Here is an 18,224-nt window from a genome sequence, read left to right as displayed (position 1 = left end):
GATTAATTGGAGATAAGAGTCTCAAGGACTTTCCTGCCTGGGCTGGCTTTGAATCACATTCTTCAGATCTCAGCCTCCTGAGTAGTCAGCATTACCAATATGAGCCACCAGCACCCAGAGGAGAGTCTTTTATCTCCAATTATCTACCAAACACTAGATGTGGAGCTATGGCTCAAGTCATAAAGCAAAAACTTGAGTTAAAAAAAACCAACTCAGGTCCCAGTACCAGCACTAGATACACACACACACACACACACACACACACACACACACGCACATACATACATACATACATATATACATACATACATGTATTTACATACTTCTGAGTGCAGGGAATGGACACAGAAAGCTATGGTGCCCTGTAATAAACAAACAGAGCTCCACAGTGGTTGGGGAGGGTTACACAGTCACTGTATTCATCTCTGTTATTCTGCATTTATATGGAAACTGTCAGAAAAATATCAAAAGACATAAGAGTTCACTTCGCTAGACACTGTAACAAAAAAGATACATTAATACTTTCTCTTGTGTACCGTTTTTTCTTTTTTTGTGGGCAAATACTGGGGTTTGAACTCAGGGCCTGGGCTCTGTACCTGGGCTCTTTCACTCAAGGCTAGCAGCACTGTACCACCTGAGCCACAACTCCACTTCTGGCACTCTTGGGAGTTAGTTGGAGATAAAGTCTCACAGGCTTTCCTGCTCAGGCTGGCTTCAATTGAAGATTATAGGTGTGAGCAGCCTTTCCTTTATTTTCAAATACCTAGGATCCCAATTATTCCACAAAGAGAAAAAGAAATACTTTCTAAAGGAGTAGCTTTATCTTGAAGATTTTGAAGTAATGAGACCAACAAACAGTGGTGGAATTCAACTGAGGCTTTCTGGATTCAACAAGTTTGTTTTGTTTTTGTTGCCAGTCCTGGGGCTTGGACTCAGGGCCTGAGCACTGTCCCTGGCTTCTTTTTGCTCAAGGCTAGCACTCTACCTCTTGAGCCACAGCGCCTCTTCCAGCTTTTTTTTAATATATGTGGTGCTGAGGAATAGAACCCAGGGATTCATGTAAATGAGGTGAGCACTTTACCACTAGGCCATATTCCCAGCCCCTGGATTCAACAAGTTTGGAATTGGGTACTGGCATCCATTACTTTTCAAAGTCTTGATGGTGACTGAACCAGTCAAGGTTAGTAACAAATGAACAAGTCTCTTTCCTTTCATAACCACAGAACTAAACAGGGTTATTTGTTGGCATTTTACTGCAAAAGGAGAGTTATGCAAGAAAAATTTTAGGAATAATATGACCATAATCAATATTTAGCACATGTCTGTAATTCCAGCACTTGGGAGGTAGAGGGACAAAGGTCATCAGTTTAAGGTCAGGATAGGCTACAAAGTGAGTTCCAAGCTAGCCTGAGCTACATAAAAAGATGTCAAAAAAAATTAGGCAAAACAAGATCTGTTTCAAAACTTAAAGGAGGAAAGTATTAACAACTTCCTAAAAGCTGTACAATAGATAGGAAATGAACCCACCACAAATGCAAGAGGCTGATTTTGCAAATGAAAATGCCATCAGTGCACATAAACAATGAAATTTAGGCAGCGTGAAATAGTAATTGACATTTAAGAACAACCATCACTAAACAAAATACAAAACTTCAGAGAAGTGTGCTGCTTAAATGCCCTGTTTCTATAGCATATCACACAATTTCTATAAAGTGCAGTTTATGATGGATCTTTAAAAAAAATACTAGTTAAAAAAATGCTTACCTTTTCTAGGAGGGAGGTCTCCATTTTGGGCTAACTCTGTCCCAGTGTACACAATTTCTCCATCTTTAACCATTTCATTCCACAGGCCACAGAGCCCATCTCTGGTGAATGCAAGCTGGCAACAACAAACAGATAAAACTCTCAGAGTGGTCACACTTAACATCTGAACTCTTAAAGGAAAGTAACATTCAATGAGAGTCATCCAACATAGTGAGGTGAAAAGTGTAAAAAGGGTAAAGTGAGTAACAATGTATATTCTACAATAGGGGGAGGGGTGGCAGTAGGGAAATGAGAACTCAGGGTTTCTTAGTTCTGAAGCCAAACTCTAGCACTTGAACCATTCCTCCAGGCTTGTTTTTGTTGTTGTTGTTGTTTTGTTTTGTTTTCTGGTTATTTGGAGACAGAAGCATTGCAAAATTTTCTGCCCAGCTGGCCTAGAACTTGTCAGCTTCCAGATCTCAGTTTCCTGAGTAGCACCAGACATGAGCTCTTCCTTCTGTTTTCTAAGACTCCACATGAGCCAGAAGATGCAATACTTGTTTTTCTGACTCATTTTTCTTAATATAATGATTTCCACTTCCACACGTTTTTCTGCCAATGACATGACTGAGTTCTTATGTATATATAATCAAGCTCACATTCACATGCCTTTTTCCATTCATCAGTGACTAGGCTTCTATGAATAGTACAATGGGTAACATGGGCATGCAGTAACTAGTGAATGCTGCCCTTGATTCCTTCAGACATATGCCCAGGATTAGTATATATAGCTGCATCCTATGGTAGTTTTATTTTTAGTGTTCTTGTGGAACCCCCATATGTCTTTCCATAGTGGTGGATTAATTTACATTGCCACCCAAGTGTATAAGGGTTCTCTTTTTCCCTCACATTTTTTTTTCTTTCACAATAGCCATTCTGGCCAAAGTGGGTAGATCTCAATGTACACATTGTTTTTGTTTTGATAGGTAAGCATTCTTTCACTTCAGCAACACCCCCAATCTCTTTGCTTTAGTTTATTTTTCAGATTGGGTCTCCCTATTTAAAAGGATATTGCCAGGAATCAGTCTTGGAATATGAACCTTCTACCATCATCTCCCAAGTAACTGAAATCCAGCACACACTCAAAAAAAAAAAAAAGCAAATCTACAAAAAGTCAGCAAGCAAATTAACCTCTGTTTATGAAAAAGAAACATTTCTTTTTTTTTTTTTTTGCCAGTCCTGGGCCTTGGACTCAGGGCCTGAGCACTGTCCCTGGCTTCTTTTTGCTTAAGGCTAGCACTCTGCCACTTGAGCCGCAGCGCCACTTGTGGCCATTTTCTGTATATGTGGTACTGGGGAATTGAACCCAGGGCTTCATGTATACGAGGCAAGCGCTCTGGCCACTAGGCCATATCCCCAGCCCCAAGAAACATTTCTTGAACCACACTTAGGAGAATATATTGCAAGGGGGAAGAATCTTATTCATTGATCTTACTGATGATAATCCTAATACTGATAATCTACAAGGTCTGATCATAATTCAATAACATTCTATGCCCTGACCCTTTAAGCACTTGTGGAGTCCAACTTCTTTTTGACAGTCCTGGGCCTTGAACTTTGGGCTTAGATGCTGTCTTTGAGCTCCTTTTTGCTCAAGGCTAGTGCTCTACTACTTACTTGAGACACGGTTCCATTTCCAGTTTTCTAGTGGTTAGCTGGGCATGAAAGTCTCACAGACTTTCCTGCCCGGACTTGCTTTGAATTGATCCTTGAATCTCAGCCTCCTGAGTAGCTAGGATTACAAGCATGAGCCACTGGCACCTGGCTGTGGAGTCTAACTTTTACCCATAATTTTATGTTTAATGACATTCTCAGTCCCATGTGATTGACAGCAGTTCAGTTGCCCAAATATCTTTCTCTACTTGATTCCTCAGAAAGATAACAATAACTCCTGAGCTATTACTCATGATGAGGTTTTTTTCCCCCCTGAAAAGTCACTTTGGTTGGAACACAAATTCCTTAACTATGATTTTTCTTTTCTTGATGCATGATGTTATCCAATTTTCTTCCACACAAACAAAGCATTGTTATCAAAGTCTGATGCAAAACTCATTTCCTTCCCCTTGTAACTATTATTAGGGGTTTTCCGAACACCAAAAGCTTAGTTCTTTGAAAATGACCAACATGGTTGATTAAACTCTGACAAGGCTGATCCAAACCAAAGATTAGACATGAACAATAAGAAATCACTTAAAAAAAAGGAATGAATGATGCTGTCCATTTATCTTACTGGAAAAAAATGTGATCTCAAGAAATCACTACATACTATTTATCTTAACTAATTTGAAAATGTGGAGGTATTTGCCAAATCAGGATTTTTGAACTAAATCTTGAAAAAAAATGTAGCACAAATGGCAAAACATGGAAGGTACTAAACTCTAGCAGAAAGTAGCTGGCCTTCTCCTCTGAGAACGCCCAGGTATGTTGTACAGGCCTATACAAGTAACTCATCCCTAGCCACTAAGTGGATGCATTATCTACCATTCTTGTTCCCCCTGCTAACCCACCCACTAGCATCCTCTCAAGGGCAAAAGCTGGTTCAGCAACATCTTGACTTAACTCTGGGTTAGACATTGGTGTTCAGTTACAAATTGATTAGCTACAATTACCAGCCCTTGTAAAACTTAATGGTTCATAGTAAATAATCGCTGGCTAGCCCTGTGTACCCTTAGTCCAGCTCAAATCATATCTCATTATCTTTTACCTCTCTTCTTGACTAGACTAGGATGCCTTCTAGGGTAAGAGTTGTTTCTCATTTTTAATTTCCTTGTACTTAAAAAACAGGGTGCATTTTCAAACCACTATCCACTAGGTCTCAGCTTCCTGAGTAGCTAGGAAGACAGGTGTGGACCCAGTGCCCAGTGGAACTGAGGACTGAACTCAAGGGCTCACACTTTCTAGGTATATGCTCTACTGATGAATCTTGCCTTCAGCCCTTTTTGTTTAGTAAGCTTTTGTATAGGATCTAGCATTTCTTAACTCTGATACTTAGACAGACCATCATCCTTCTAATTTTACGGTTTCCATCTTAACTGGAGTGACACCCAGTTTCATCCAATGAGATGGAGTCTTGCCTGGACTGGCATGGAACCACAATCTTTCCAGTCATAGCATCCTGTGTAGCTTGGATGGCAGGCACAAACCACTGTGTCCAGCTATTGGTTGAAAAGAAGGTCTCAGGTATATGCCCAGGTTGGCCTTGAATCACAATCTTTCCATTCTCAGTCTGCTAAGTAGATACAGACTTCAGGCATGATTCACCTGCACCTGGCTAAAACTAGTTTATAGTGTGTGTGCGTGTATGTGTGTGTGTGTGTGTGTGTGTGAAATTTCTGATGCAATTATGATGGTCAAACATGCCTGGCCATGCTAACATAAAATGACAAATATGACCATTAAAATTAAATTTAAAAATGTTTTTAAGAAGAGAAAACTACTGGCTCTCAGTTTAAGAAATGAAAAATGGGTACCTAAATACACAACAAGAACAGTTAAAATTCCCTTCAACAGGGAGGATAGCAGTTCAAGGTCGGCCCAGGCAAAGTTAGCAAGACTTCATCTTTAATCAACAAATAAGTGTGGTGGTATATGCCTGTGATTCCAAATACACAGGCGGACATAAACAGGAGAATGGAGGTCCAAGGCCAACTCAGGCAAAAATACAAGATCCTACCTAAATTATTTAAAGCAAAAAAAGACTCAGGGTGTGGCTCAAGTGGTAGAACTCTGGTCTACCAAGTATGAGGCCCTGAGTTCAAACCCCAATACTGCCAAGAGAAAAACTACCTTAAAACTAAAGTACAAGGATAGAAATTATGAAGAGGAAATACAGTATACAGAAAGATTATCTGCACATCAGAGAGGACAATTAAATTATAATATTGTAAATAGAAAGCAGAAAAGTACTAATTCTCCGGAAAACATCCCCCTTTAGGGAGCAGAACGCAGGGCCCTAAACTTGCTAAATAGGTACTCTACCTCTTGAACCACTATGCCAGTTCCTGTTAGTGTTGGTTATTTTTAAGATAGGATCTGGCTTTACACTGAGGCCAGCCTGAACTGTGAGCCTCCTCTTAGGTATCCCTTTGATGCCAGGATGACAGGTTACACCACTGTACCCAGCCAGGGCACTTCTAGCGCACCTTGGAGTGACAAAGTATGTGCCACTGTGCTCAGCTGTTGGTTGAAATGGAATCTCATGAACTCTTTGCCTAGGCTGACCTTGAACCTTGATTCCCCCACCTCTGCCTCCCAAGCAGCTAATATTACAGGTTTGAACCAACATGTCTATCCAAGGAAGCATTAATATTTTACTATCAATTATGATGTAATGAACCTCATGATAAGTTACACAAAGCTTTCAATTGTTCTTATTTCCCCTGCTGCAAAGTTTGATGCTGAAAAATGGCTTTAGTCGAAGAGATATAATTACTGAGCAAGCACAGTAAAGGTTTCTGTCTTTGGGTTGCTTCTTAAACTGAAAGAGCAGAGTCAAGTTTCATCTGAAGATATTTTTAATATCAGCACAGGGACATCCAAATTAATAATGCCGCATAATGCTCTGAACTAACCTGACAAAGTCTCACACATAGTAATGCTGAACCTTTAATCATGGAATTTACAAACAACAACAAAAATTCTACTGAGGGCATTATACTTGCATAGGAGAATAGCACATTTTAGAATCTAGTCCTAAATTCAAGTTTATCATATTCTTTTATTTCAACATTATCTAGGTCACTGATTAGTCAAAACTCCAAGAATTCACCAAATGCTCATGTTTATTCCTTTTTAATCTACTTGTATTTGTAAGCCTAGGGAGCAATATTTTTACTCAATGAGTTTAATTTTAAAGCTTTCTTTCGTGCTTAATCATTTAAAATTGATAATTAGGAAAAGAAAAGACCAATAAATGGGTCTCAAAGTTGAACTACTAATGTACTCAAGGTCCTGCATTGGGACCTTGAAGGCATTATATGCTGAGCAAACAAAGCTAATCTCACAAGGTCACTAACCATACGATCAATCCTCTTACAGGAACAGAAGTGTAGAGCTGGAGAACACATCAGTGTAGCCAGGGTTACAGACTGCCGTGGAGGCAAAATGTGTGTGACTGAAGAGGGGAAACACCCGGGAGATTGTTCTGGTGACGAAACAGTTTGGTAACTCTTGGTGGGAGTGTTATAAGAATAGAACACGTGTGGCAGGATATCACAGAATTGTACACACAAGTTTGCACTGATGTCAACTGACTGGTTTTTATATGACAATCAAAGCTAAACACAATGTAACCATTTTGGGGTCTAGTCAAAGAGTACACCATGAACTTTCTACTTTCTTTGCCAACTTCCTGTGTGCCTATTATTTCAAAATAAAATGTTAAAAATATTGCTTTGTGCCTATCTGATTTCATAGGCCACTTCAAAGAACCCGAAAATAGAAACTGTAAGAAATTCATCTGGGCTTAGCTTATGCAAGAATGATCAGGGTAACTCCCATTTTGGACCCATGTTCAAAGACACACCCTTCGGCTTGCCTCAAGATTGGCGAATAAATAAGTTTTAAGAATAAAAAGATTTTAAGGCATCATGTACTATTTTTTATAGTTCCTCTTCTTTAACTGAACTTTTGGATCCACTTTAAAAATAAAAACACAAAAAACTATCAACCACATCAGATGGGGCTTTTGCTGTATGAATAAAAATAGTCATGTGGCTAACAACTCTTAGCTGTGTTGTTGCATTCAAAATAGTGAAGGAAAACATGCTAATCCACATAAAAATGGGGGGAAAAGTGTTGAAAATCGAGGGGGGGGGGAGTGTGTGTATACTATGAAGCAGAGCTAGAATACAACAGGCACTCCATTAGAACTTAGTTGCAGGAACCTAACTTAATGTATCTTAACATCCATAATCAGGAAGTCAAGATCTGTGTTTAGAAAACACACTCACCAGAAGTTTTCACACTCCAAAAATTGGTTCATCCTAAGTGTTACTAAATATTCCAAGGGTATTTTAAATAAAAATAGCTTTGTAGGGAATAGGTTTGCTAAATCCTATGAAACATCTACATATATATGAAGAACATCTTTGTATATATTCTACAAGCATATATATATATGAGTGTATATATACACTGGGAATGTAGCTTAGCATATATATATGAGTGTATATATACACTGGGAATGTAGCTTAGTGGTAGAGTGCTTGCCTAGCATGCATGAAGCCCTGAGTTCAATTCCTCAGTACCATATAAACAGAAAAAGCCAGAGTGGCACTGTGGATCAAGTGGCAAAGTGCTAGTCTTGAGCAAAAAGAAGCTCAGGGACAGTGCTCAGGCCCTGAGTTCAAGCCCCAGGACCAGTAAAAAAAAATATAAACACATACACATACATATATACATACACACATATAGACAAATATATGTATCTTTTTACACATATATACATTTGTCACATGCTATTTATTTATGAAGTATCAATTCTGTTTCCAATACAGAACTCCAGATACAAGATAAGAGTAAAATCTGTCAGTACAAGATTAGCTGCTGTAATGTGTATCTGCAAAGACCCAAAGACTAAAACTAAGTCTAATTTTGTAGGATAAAATAACATTCACACACATTCCAAAAACAATGCTGGAGAAACTATATAAAATAAATCTTTTTCCCCCATGCTAAATAACTGTAACACATTTTCCTCTGGTGTACTTACTATTCACAATCTAGTTTCTTCAGCATTTGGAAGACTTCTGAATAATAACTAAAATGTCTAAGAAGGGCCAAGTATCACACATAAATAAAAAATGAAAAAAACAAACAAACAAGGACTCTATGCTGCATCATCTGGAGTAGTAAGTTAATAATTATCAAGAAACTACAATTCCTATTAACAGTTATTTATAATTGAGTATTAAGAAAAAACAAGTTTATAAAATATATATCAATATATCAAATAGATATAAATATAAAAACAAGTCAAGCCAAAAGCTAGTGGCTTATTCCTGTATTCCTAGATACTCAAGCGGCTGAGATGTGAGGATCAACGTTCAAGCCAGCCTAGACAGGAAAGTCCATGAGACTCTTATCTTCAATTAGCCATCAAAAAGCCAGAAGTGCAGCTGGGGCTCAAGTGGTGGGGTGCTAGCCTTGAACAAAAAAGCTCAAAGAAATTGCCCAGGCCTTAAATTCAAGTCCCAGGACCAGCACAACAACAACAACAAAAGCCTAAGAAAGAGTTTGCTTACATCTCAAGATTTCAGAAATAAAGAATTACTCATCTCTTACTTGCTTAAAAAAGACAAAAGCAGACAGTGACAGATAAACAACACAGTTGTAAACACTTGGCTCTTGTAACTACTGGCACCTAACACCTGTTTTAAGAAGCAAAATATAATTAGGAGGAAGTAATAGCACCTCACCATAAATACCTATGATCAACTATTCTACAGATTCCTGATGAAGTATGTAAGATTACTGGACAAATACTTAAACATATATCCTACAAAATACTTCAGACATTTCTTTCCCCTAGTAATATGGAGTTCCAAAAGTGGTTTTTCAAGGCCTTTCATATATGAAACTAGCTTAGGGACAAAAGAGTCATACAGAGAAACATAACTCATTTTTATTTGATCATTTCCTGATGAGTTTGCAATTATCTTATAAAACATTTGAGTCTAAAGCCAACATTGTGTTTCCTCATGTTCCCGATGTGAAAATCTAAGCAATCCTCTTAATAACATCTGTCATAAATATAAGCCAGGTGCCGGTGGCTCATGTCTATAATCCTAGCTACTCAGGAGGCTGAGATCTGAGGATCTGAGGATCAAAGTTAGAGGCCAGCCAGGACAGGAAAGCAGTTTGTGCAACTGTTCTATTCAATTAACCAGCAAAAGGCTGAAAGCATGAAGGTGTGGCTCCAGTGGTAGAGTACCAGCCATTAGTGAAACAGCTAAGGGACAATGCTCAGGCCCTGAGTTCAAGCCCCAGTACAGGCACAAAATATAGACAGATACCAATCAAAATATAGACAGATATCAATCGAAAGATAGACAGACATGACAGATAATCTCCAACAGTTCAATTGAGCTAACCCATCCCTCCAGAAACATAAACATAAAGTCCCATAAATAAGCTACTACGTGGCACTTTAAGTATGGTTAACAGATCATCTCAAAAACTATCAGTAAGACAAGGCTGGAGGTGTGGCTCAAGTGTTATAATGTCTGCATAGCAATCTCAGCAAACTCAAGACCCTGAGTTCAAACCATAGTACTGAAAAAGAACAAAAAAGTAATCAAGAAATAAACAACCATTACTAAGTCACCTTCATGAAGAAATACATATTTATCATAGAAAAGAGGAAACATTTTGCATAACTAAATTGCAAGTTTCTTATATTAAAAACAACAGAATGCAAGTCAATCTATAAAAAGAGAGCTATCATCACTGGTACATTTGATTTTATAAGAAATAAACCTGCTGGAATTTGGGGTGTAATTCTAGTAATTTAGGAGGCTAAGATCTGAGCATTGCAGTTCAAAGCTAGCCCAGTCAGGAAAGTCCCTGAGACTCTTACCTCCAGTGAACTACCAAAAAACCAAGCAAACAAACAAAAAGCCAGAAGTGGTACATAGGTTCAGGTATTAGAGCACTAGCCTTGAACAACAAAGCTCAAGGACAGCTCCCACGCCCTGAGTTCAAATCCCAAGACCAGGACCGACCCCCGACCCCCCCCCCCCAAAGAAAAGTAAAATAAATCTGCTTCTCTAATATGACAAAAATCAAATTGGCATCTCCTTGTATATCTGGGGTGGGGGGAGGGAGAGGGAAGCTTTAACTAGCAACTTAAATATGGAGGTCGGAATACACAAAGGAAAAAAATAAAAAAAGCAAACCCCACCTGTATATCCGTTTTCAACCATTTGGAGTCAAGTCGAGCCTGGGCAGCCAGACAGAAGGACTCAGAGGGCATCTTCGTTTAGCTTCCTCTTAGTTAAGGGCCTACACATAAAACAGAAATGTTAAAGATCTAAAGCTTAAAAAAATTTTTTTTTTCACGGACCCTCCTGTACGTTTTAATGCAGCAGAGAGAGAGAGAGAGATAGATGGGGGTGGGGGGGGGGGGTGGGGAGGGAGACAGAGACAGAGACGGGGGGGGGGGAGAGAGAGAAATGGGGTGGAGGGCTGGGGGAGGGGTTTGAAAGAAGAGCAGAACAGAGGAAAAGATGAGAGCGAGCAAAGGAAGAGAAGAAAAAGGAAAAGCCACTTCTAAAGATGAAGATTCGCCCGGTTCTGGCAAACACGTCGATGCGCCCTAGAGACGCGACGGTCCCCGGGAGACCAAGGCACAATGTCACCCCCTTCCCTGACATCCCCAAAGGTAAATCCACAAACACGACAGGAAGCCAGCCGCCCATTACTTCAGCCACAAATGACATCAGCATGCACCTGCCGATCGACCCCCTCAGATCGCCGCGCGGGGCGGGAAACAAATCTCCCCATCATTTCCCCACCCATCAGTCACCTCTGCAGAGATATCCCCAACAATAATCACTCCGAAATGGGGAAGACAAGCGAGACGGCGCCTCAGGCGGGCCGAGCAGGCCCCGGGGCCGGCCGCCGCGCCAACGCCCACCGCCCTCCGCTCCGCAGCCCCCCAGCTCCGGGCCCGCACCCCAGTTCCTCCCCGCCCACAGCCCCGATCCCCCAGGTTCCAGCACCTGACGCGCAGCGGCCCCGCAGCCTCGCCCCGCCGGCGTGCGGGATCAGTCTCCAGCCGCTGCCGGCTCCAGCCGCCGCCAGCGATCCCGGTGCCTCTCGCGGCCTGAGGGGCTGGCTGACTGAGTCGGGTGAGGGAAACTGATGTCCAGCCAATCACAGCGAGGTTGCTCCGCAAGTCCAGCCAATCGAAAACAGGATCCCTTCATCGCTCCTCCCAACTCCCCCCTGCTTCCTCCAAAACCTCTCATCTTCCTTTCTGGGGCTCAGCCGCTGTGTCCAGGGACCAATCGGAGACGCTGGGAGGCGGGATTTCCGCACACGCACGCACGCACTCACGCTAGCCAGCCAGCCCGACTCGCCGGGTGGCGGATCTCTCTCCCGAACTCTCCCGGGTCTGCAGCTGGGCTGGTTGGTGGCGGGACTGACATCTCCGGGGATGACGCTTCTTCCTCTGGCCTCCAGGAACCGCTAAGCGAGTGGCCATATTTGTGTGCGTCTGCCCGCTGGAACGCGGGGCCTGGGCGCGGTCCCCTAGCGTTTCTTCTCCGGCGTGGCGCGCTACCGCTGGAGCCACAGCTCCGCTTCCGGCTTCGCGGTGGTTAATTGGACTGAAGACTCTTCTTCAGGGACTTTCTCTGCCCTGACAGGCTTCGAACCGCCACCCTCAAGTTCTCAGCCTCCGGAACAGCTACGATTACCAGCGTCAACTACGGGTGCCCAACTTAAAAAAGAAAAAAAATTAAGAAATCCACAAAATCTGATATACGGATCCTGGTGGAATTAAACTACAAATCCACCAGAAGACCCTCTCCAGACACCTGGGAATGAAACACCACACATCTGAGTAGCCCATCGGTTAAGGGAAACAAAGGGTAGACGAAGCATTTTGGACTGAATTAGGTTAACTGAGGGTGTAACGCTTGGTAGAAGCTGTTTGCTTACCTTGCGAAAGACCCTTAAGGTTCAATGTCTGTAATTACAACAGGAGGGGATTAAATGTGGGGAGGAAAAGAAGGTGGACGATACTGAAATACACATCTGTGAACACGAAACTCACTCCTAGCTGTTGGTTAATAGGGAGATAGTGGACAGAGAAATGGCAGTGCATATACAAAACACCGTGGTGTTGCCCCTTTGAACGCATAGCCTACCATAAGGAGAGATGGAAATGTAAACAGGGGTCCAGTCTGAGGGTTTGGAAATGGAGGTGAAGGGAAAGGGCAAAGGAGGGTGAGTAAGTTCAAAGTCGTTTACAGAGGTGTGAGAAAGTGATACTGAGGCTTATTGATCTGAGGGGTGAGGGTGGGAGGAGAGTGGGAGAGAGGCCCAATTGGATCAAAATACATTGCATAGCCGGTTTGTACAACTAATCAGGGCTGATTTTAAAAAGAGCCTAGGTTCAATCCTTCAGTACTACTTAAAAAAATAAAACACAACTTTATCAAGTTTCTAACAAGACTACAATACAGTTGACACTACTAGAAGAGCAGGAGCCAAAAGGGAAGTGAGAAACAGAGGGTGAGTGGGAAGAGGGAAAAAAATATGGAAGGGGTGACTGATCAAGATGCTCTCTACACATAGATTAAATTGTTACATTGTAATCCCTTTGTGCGTTGAGTTGTTAAATTGTAACAGCTTTGTGCAACAATTGGAACATGAATGGAAAAAAAAGTTCTAGGTAGATGGGGGCTGGACGCACAAGGCGGAGACCACTGCAATGAACTCGGCCTCACTTTCTCCCTTAGCTTCTCAGTATCAAGGCTGGCATGCTACCAGTTGAGCCATACAGTTCCACTTCTAGTTTTCTGGTGGTTAATTGGCGATCAGAGTCATATGGAATTAACTGCCTGTAATGGCTTCCAACCTGGACCCTCAGATCTCAACCTCCCGAGTAGCTAGGATAACAGGAGTGAGCCACTGGCACCTGACGTCTGAAATAGAAATCATAGCTTACCTGCTTATATTACAAAGAAGAAGATTTAAAGCCAATAATCTAAGCTTTCATCTTAAAGAACTAGAAAAATGCAAAGCGCAAAATATACAGAAAACAAGCTGGAGCCGGAGGAAGGAAATCATAGAGGATCAAAAATGAGCGCACACACACACCCCCTACAGAAAAATCAGTGAAACAAAAACTGAGCTCTTGAAAAGTGTTTTGGAAGTTGTTAAATCTCTAGCAAAACTGACAAGAAAATCAAACACATGGTCAATATCAAACATTTATGAAAAGACATGAAGTATAATTTTCTAGGAACAATTCTGTATACATAAGGTAGACAACTTGTATGAAATGGAATAATTCCTTTAAAAAGCTGTGCATTACCAAAACTCAATGAAGAAGAATCATATAAGTTGCGCTATCCTAATGCACAACTGAGGAAGTTGAAAAAGAACGTCACAAACAGGATGAGAGATGTCATTCAGTGAGTTTGACCCCTAGCCCCACAAAAAGGAAGGGGAGAAGCTAGGTACCAGCAGCTCCTTAGCCTTCTGAGTAGCTAAGCTCCAGAGAATCATGATTTGAGCCAGCTAGGCTGAAACCTCTATGAGGCTCTATTTCCAGAATAACCAGCAAAAAGCAGGCCTGGAGGCATGTGGTAGGCAGGGAAGTAAGCAAACCAAGTGAGTATAAGGCACTGAATTCAAACCTTAGGATACAAAGAAAACTGTTCAAAAATCATTAAGGCCATTCCATACATTTGTAGATGATGTTATCTCAGTAATTTAATGAAGAAATATGAAATGTATGGGAAACTAATCTAAATAGAAAGTCACCAATTTTACACAAAAGTCATCCAGAAAATTGTAGAGACATAATTTCATTATATAAGTCCAGCAATACCCTTAGAACAAAACTAGGAAAAATTACAATAATACTTCAGAGCCAGGGACCTGTGTCCACGCCTGTAATCCTAGCTACTCAGGAGGCTAAGATCTGAGGATCAAGGTTCAGAGCCAGCCCTGGCAAAAAAGTTCATGAAAATCTTATCTCCAGTTAACTACCAAAAAGCCATAAGTGGAGCAGTGGCTAGAGTGGTAGAGAGACAGCCTTGTGAAAAATGCTAAGGGACATCACCCAGGCCCTGAGTTCAAACCATAGTGCTCTCCCCCCCAAAAAGACTTTGTTAGCCAACTTTGAGCAAATGGGTTTCAATAACCTATAGAAAGGGGACTACATCATAACTAAATGCAGTTTAATCCTAAGAACTTTATATTGATTTACCAATCATGATTAATGTAAATCACAGTATGAGCATATCAATATGTAGAAATACTTTCACAAAAAATAAATCTGACATTGATTCATTACAAAACTCTCAGCAAACTAGGAAATATAAGGAACTGTACCTCGTTATGGCCATCTGTGGATGAACAAAGTTGGAGCCCTGTGCCAGTGATTCATACCTAAAACCCCAGGACTGGTATCAAAAAAAAAAAAAAAAGAAAGAAAGAAAGAAAGAAAAGAAAGGAAAAGAAAAAAGAACAATCCTGGACTATAGAGAAGAGGAAGCTTTAATTTCAAAGGTTTATATACATCATAAAGGGACACAAATTTTCCATGTCCAGTTTTCTAAAGTAAATCTTGCAAAAGAAAAGGAAGAGGGGAATATTTTCCTTTTGTATCAGGAAAAGTGACTGTTTTTCTAAAAAAAAAAAATCTGTATTTATACTTACAAAAAGCAATTGGTGCCGAGTGCTGGTGATCACACCTGTAATCCTAGCTACGCAGGAAGCTGAGGATCACCATTAGAAGCCAGTCCAGGCAGAAAGTCCTCGTAAGACTCTTATCTCCAATTGACCATTCAGAAATGGAAAGTGGCCCTGTGGCTCAAGTGGTAGACCACCAGCCTTGAGTACAAAGAGGTTCAGGGACAGCACCCAGGCCTTGAGTTTAAGCCCCACAACTGCCCCCCCCCCAAAAAAAATGAAAGCAGTTGGTTTAGCTCTATTCAGGTTGGCCACACTAAACATTTTTGCTGAGGGGACAGATCAGGCCACAGTCCTCTGGGGAAGAGAATAGGGTTTCGCTTCCTAGGGAAATGATCCTGAAGCAATTAGAGCCTATTTAAGAGCTGATATCAAATATTAATCCTGCTTCTGCAGTTAATTTTCTGGGTTCTCTGGGAGCACAATAATATAAACACATACAAATCCCAATTTCCTCAGAGGATGATTATTTATACAGTCCCTTTCCAACTACAAAACTGGTTTCTCAGAGTTGCATGTATCCGAAAGGGAATGATAAGTGGCTATTCCAAAGGGTGTTATGGTAAAAGCTGAAATAAACACACTTTCAGAAAATGGAAACATGGCTTCAGATAATGAAGAAAAGTAACTGTGGAGAAAGAGCTGCAGAATGACACTTAAGGCATCTATTCACACGGGTCAATCAACAGACAGAAACAATGACGTGCATCTAACACAAAGTGACTACCAAGTCTCTAGGCATTGTGGTCTGCATGTTTCCACTTGGACCTTCCAGCTAGATCCTCCAAATCCACCGTTAGTCCATCACTGAGGCATGTGATAATAATAATGTCTAAATTGCCCAGCAATTTCAAGCCAATTTTTTATGTCAGACTCCACAGATCAAAGGCTCTGTCTGCTCTTCATTTCTTAATCTATGAATAAAGAGCAATCTTCTATATGTGACCCAAATGGAGCTAGTGGTATCACTCGTGTTGCACAGCAATGGTGCATCATCAGCCAGACCTTCGAGGTGGATAGCAGTAGATGTATTTAGTATTTAGTATGGAATTCAGTGGATCTGGCCAGATCCATTGACAGAGAAAATCTGGCTACCTCAGTATCCCTGTGCATAAATACCTGAAGTACCCCCAGAATGAGTACTGAGGACTATTTTATGTTCTCCTGAAGAAAACAGTTGGTCATGAAGCTGATTGAGCTGGGCACACTGCTTAAAAGGAGGGCAAGACCAATCATTGAAAACACACTTTGCAGAGTCAGAATGGAGGAGCCAACAAGTGACCTGCAAAAAAAGTCTTAATGGCTGAGGAGGGTGGCAAATGCCTGTAATCACAGCGCTTCAGAGAGCGAGGCAGGAGGATTTGGCAAAGTTCTAGGCCTCTCTGGAGTACATAGCAAGACACGTGCTGTTTGTCTCTCTGAGCTTCCATGTTTTTTTGTTTGTTTGTTTGTTTGTTTGTTTTGGCCAGTCCTGGGCCTTGGACTCAGGGCCTGAGCACTGTCCCTGGCTTCCTTTTGCTCAAGGCTAGCACTCTGCCACTTGAGCCATAGCGCCACTTCTGGCCGTTTTCTGTATATGTGGTGCTGGGGAATCGAACCCAGGGCCTCATGTATACGAGGCAAGCTCTCTTGCCACTAGGCCATATCCCCAGCCCAGCTTCCATGTTTTTGTGGGCAATTTGTACTTCCTCATTGGAAAAGTGTCCTTTTCCCTTGTTTGCTTTGTTAGTGGAAATGGTGATAGTGGCACAACAGTTTGAACTCAGGGCTTTGCAGTTGCCTGCAAGTACTCTATCACTTTAGCCATGCCCCGGCCCTTTTTGGTTGATTCATTTTTTAAAAATGGTATTTTATGGTCTTATTTTTTTCCAAGGCCAATGTACATCTTGATCATCTACCTGTGCTGCTGTTTAACTGGGCCTGTAGGTATGTGCCACTTGGATCAATTCTTTTATTTAGATGACATCTCTCTTAAGTTTTATCCAGGCTTGTCAAACACCAAACTTGCCTCCAAAATAGCTTAGATGACATGTGTGAACCCATCTACCTGGCTGCCTTTGCCCCTGAATTCTTTAGCTTATTTGTGGAAGTTTTCACATATTCTAGACATTATTTATTGTACTGGTGACTATATGGCAAAGATTTCCTGTTTTTGTAGGGGATTTCATCATTATCTTGACTCCCTTTGTGTGTGCCAGTACTGGGACTTCAACTCAGGGACTGAGTACTGTCACTTATGTTTTTGTTCAAGGCTGGTACGTTATCTACTGAGCTATAGCCCCATTTTTAGCTTTGGGTGGTTAATTTGTGATCATAGACTCGTGGACTTTCCTGACCTGATTGTAAACAACAACAATCCTCAGATTTCAATCCTCTGGAGTAGCTAGTTTGTGTGTGTGTGTGTGTGTGTGTGTGTGTGTGTGTGTGTATCATGGAACTTGAACTCAGGGCCTGGGTGCTGTCCCTGAGCTTTCTCACTCAAGGCCTGGAGTAGCTAGGTTTTTTAAAGGTATGTGACTCCAGCATCCAACTTTTGTTGAATTCTTTTTTACTTTTTAATTTTTGTCAGTCATAAGGCTTGAGCTCAGGGCCTGGGAACTGTCCCTGAGCTCTTCAGCTCAAGGCTAGTGCTCTACCACTTTGAGCCACAGCACCACTTTTAGTTTTCTGGTGGTTTATTGGAGCTAAGCATCTCACAGACTTTCCTGCCCAGGCTGGCTTTGAAATGTGAGCCTCAGATCTCAGCCTCCTGAGTAGCTAGGATGACAAGCATAAGCCACCAGCACCCGGTTTCAGTAACTTTTGTATAGAAATTTCAACAATTACAGAACAAGGCTCTACATTTTTCTTTGTCGTGGTAATACTGGCGTTTGAACCCAGATCCTCAGTCTTTGTGCTCTACAACATGAGCCGTGCCTCTGGTTCAACTTTTTGCTAGTTTCCTAGACTTCTTTTGACTGGATTAGCCTTGAATCATGATCCTTCAGCTC

The 18,224-nt window shown here is 41.4% G+C and overlaps 1 protein-coding gene across 5 annotated transcripts in view; it reads right to left on the bottom strand.

The window, feature by feature from the left end:
• Herc2 (HECT and RLD domain containing E3 ubiquitin protein ligase 2) overlaps positions 1–11,646 on the bottom strand; it is a 132,653-nt gene extending 121,007 nt beyond the window's left edge. For all 5 annotated transcript variants that reach the window (XM_048329843.1, XM_048329848.1, XM_048329844.1 and 2 more), the window contains exons 1-3: positions 11,526–11,646; positions 10,706–10,806; positions 1,765–1,879 (exon numbers count right to left, since the gene is read on the bottom strand). In XM_048329843.1, the coding sequence (XP_048185800.1) occupies positions 1,765–1,879; positions 10,706–10,777 (187 nt within the window). In that variant the 5' untranslated portion in view covers positions 10,778–10,806; positions 11,526–11,646. The remainder of the gene's footprint in view (positions 1–1,764; positions 1,880–10,705; positions 10,807–11,525) is intronic.
• Positions 11,647–18,224: the final 6,578 nt, after the last annotated feature.

This window comes from Perognathus longimembris, chromosome 20, assembly GCF_023159225.1.
Source record: "Perognathus longimembris pacificus isolate PPM17 chromosome 20, ASM2315922v1, whole genome shotgun sequence".
NCBI classification, from domain to species: domain Eukaryota; kingdom Metazoa; phylum Chordata; class Mammalia; order Rodentia; family Heteromyidae; genus Perognathus; species Perognathus longimembris.
Note: the sequence above shows the minus strand (reverse complement) of the source record. Positions and strands in the feature narration are given on the sequence as shown.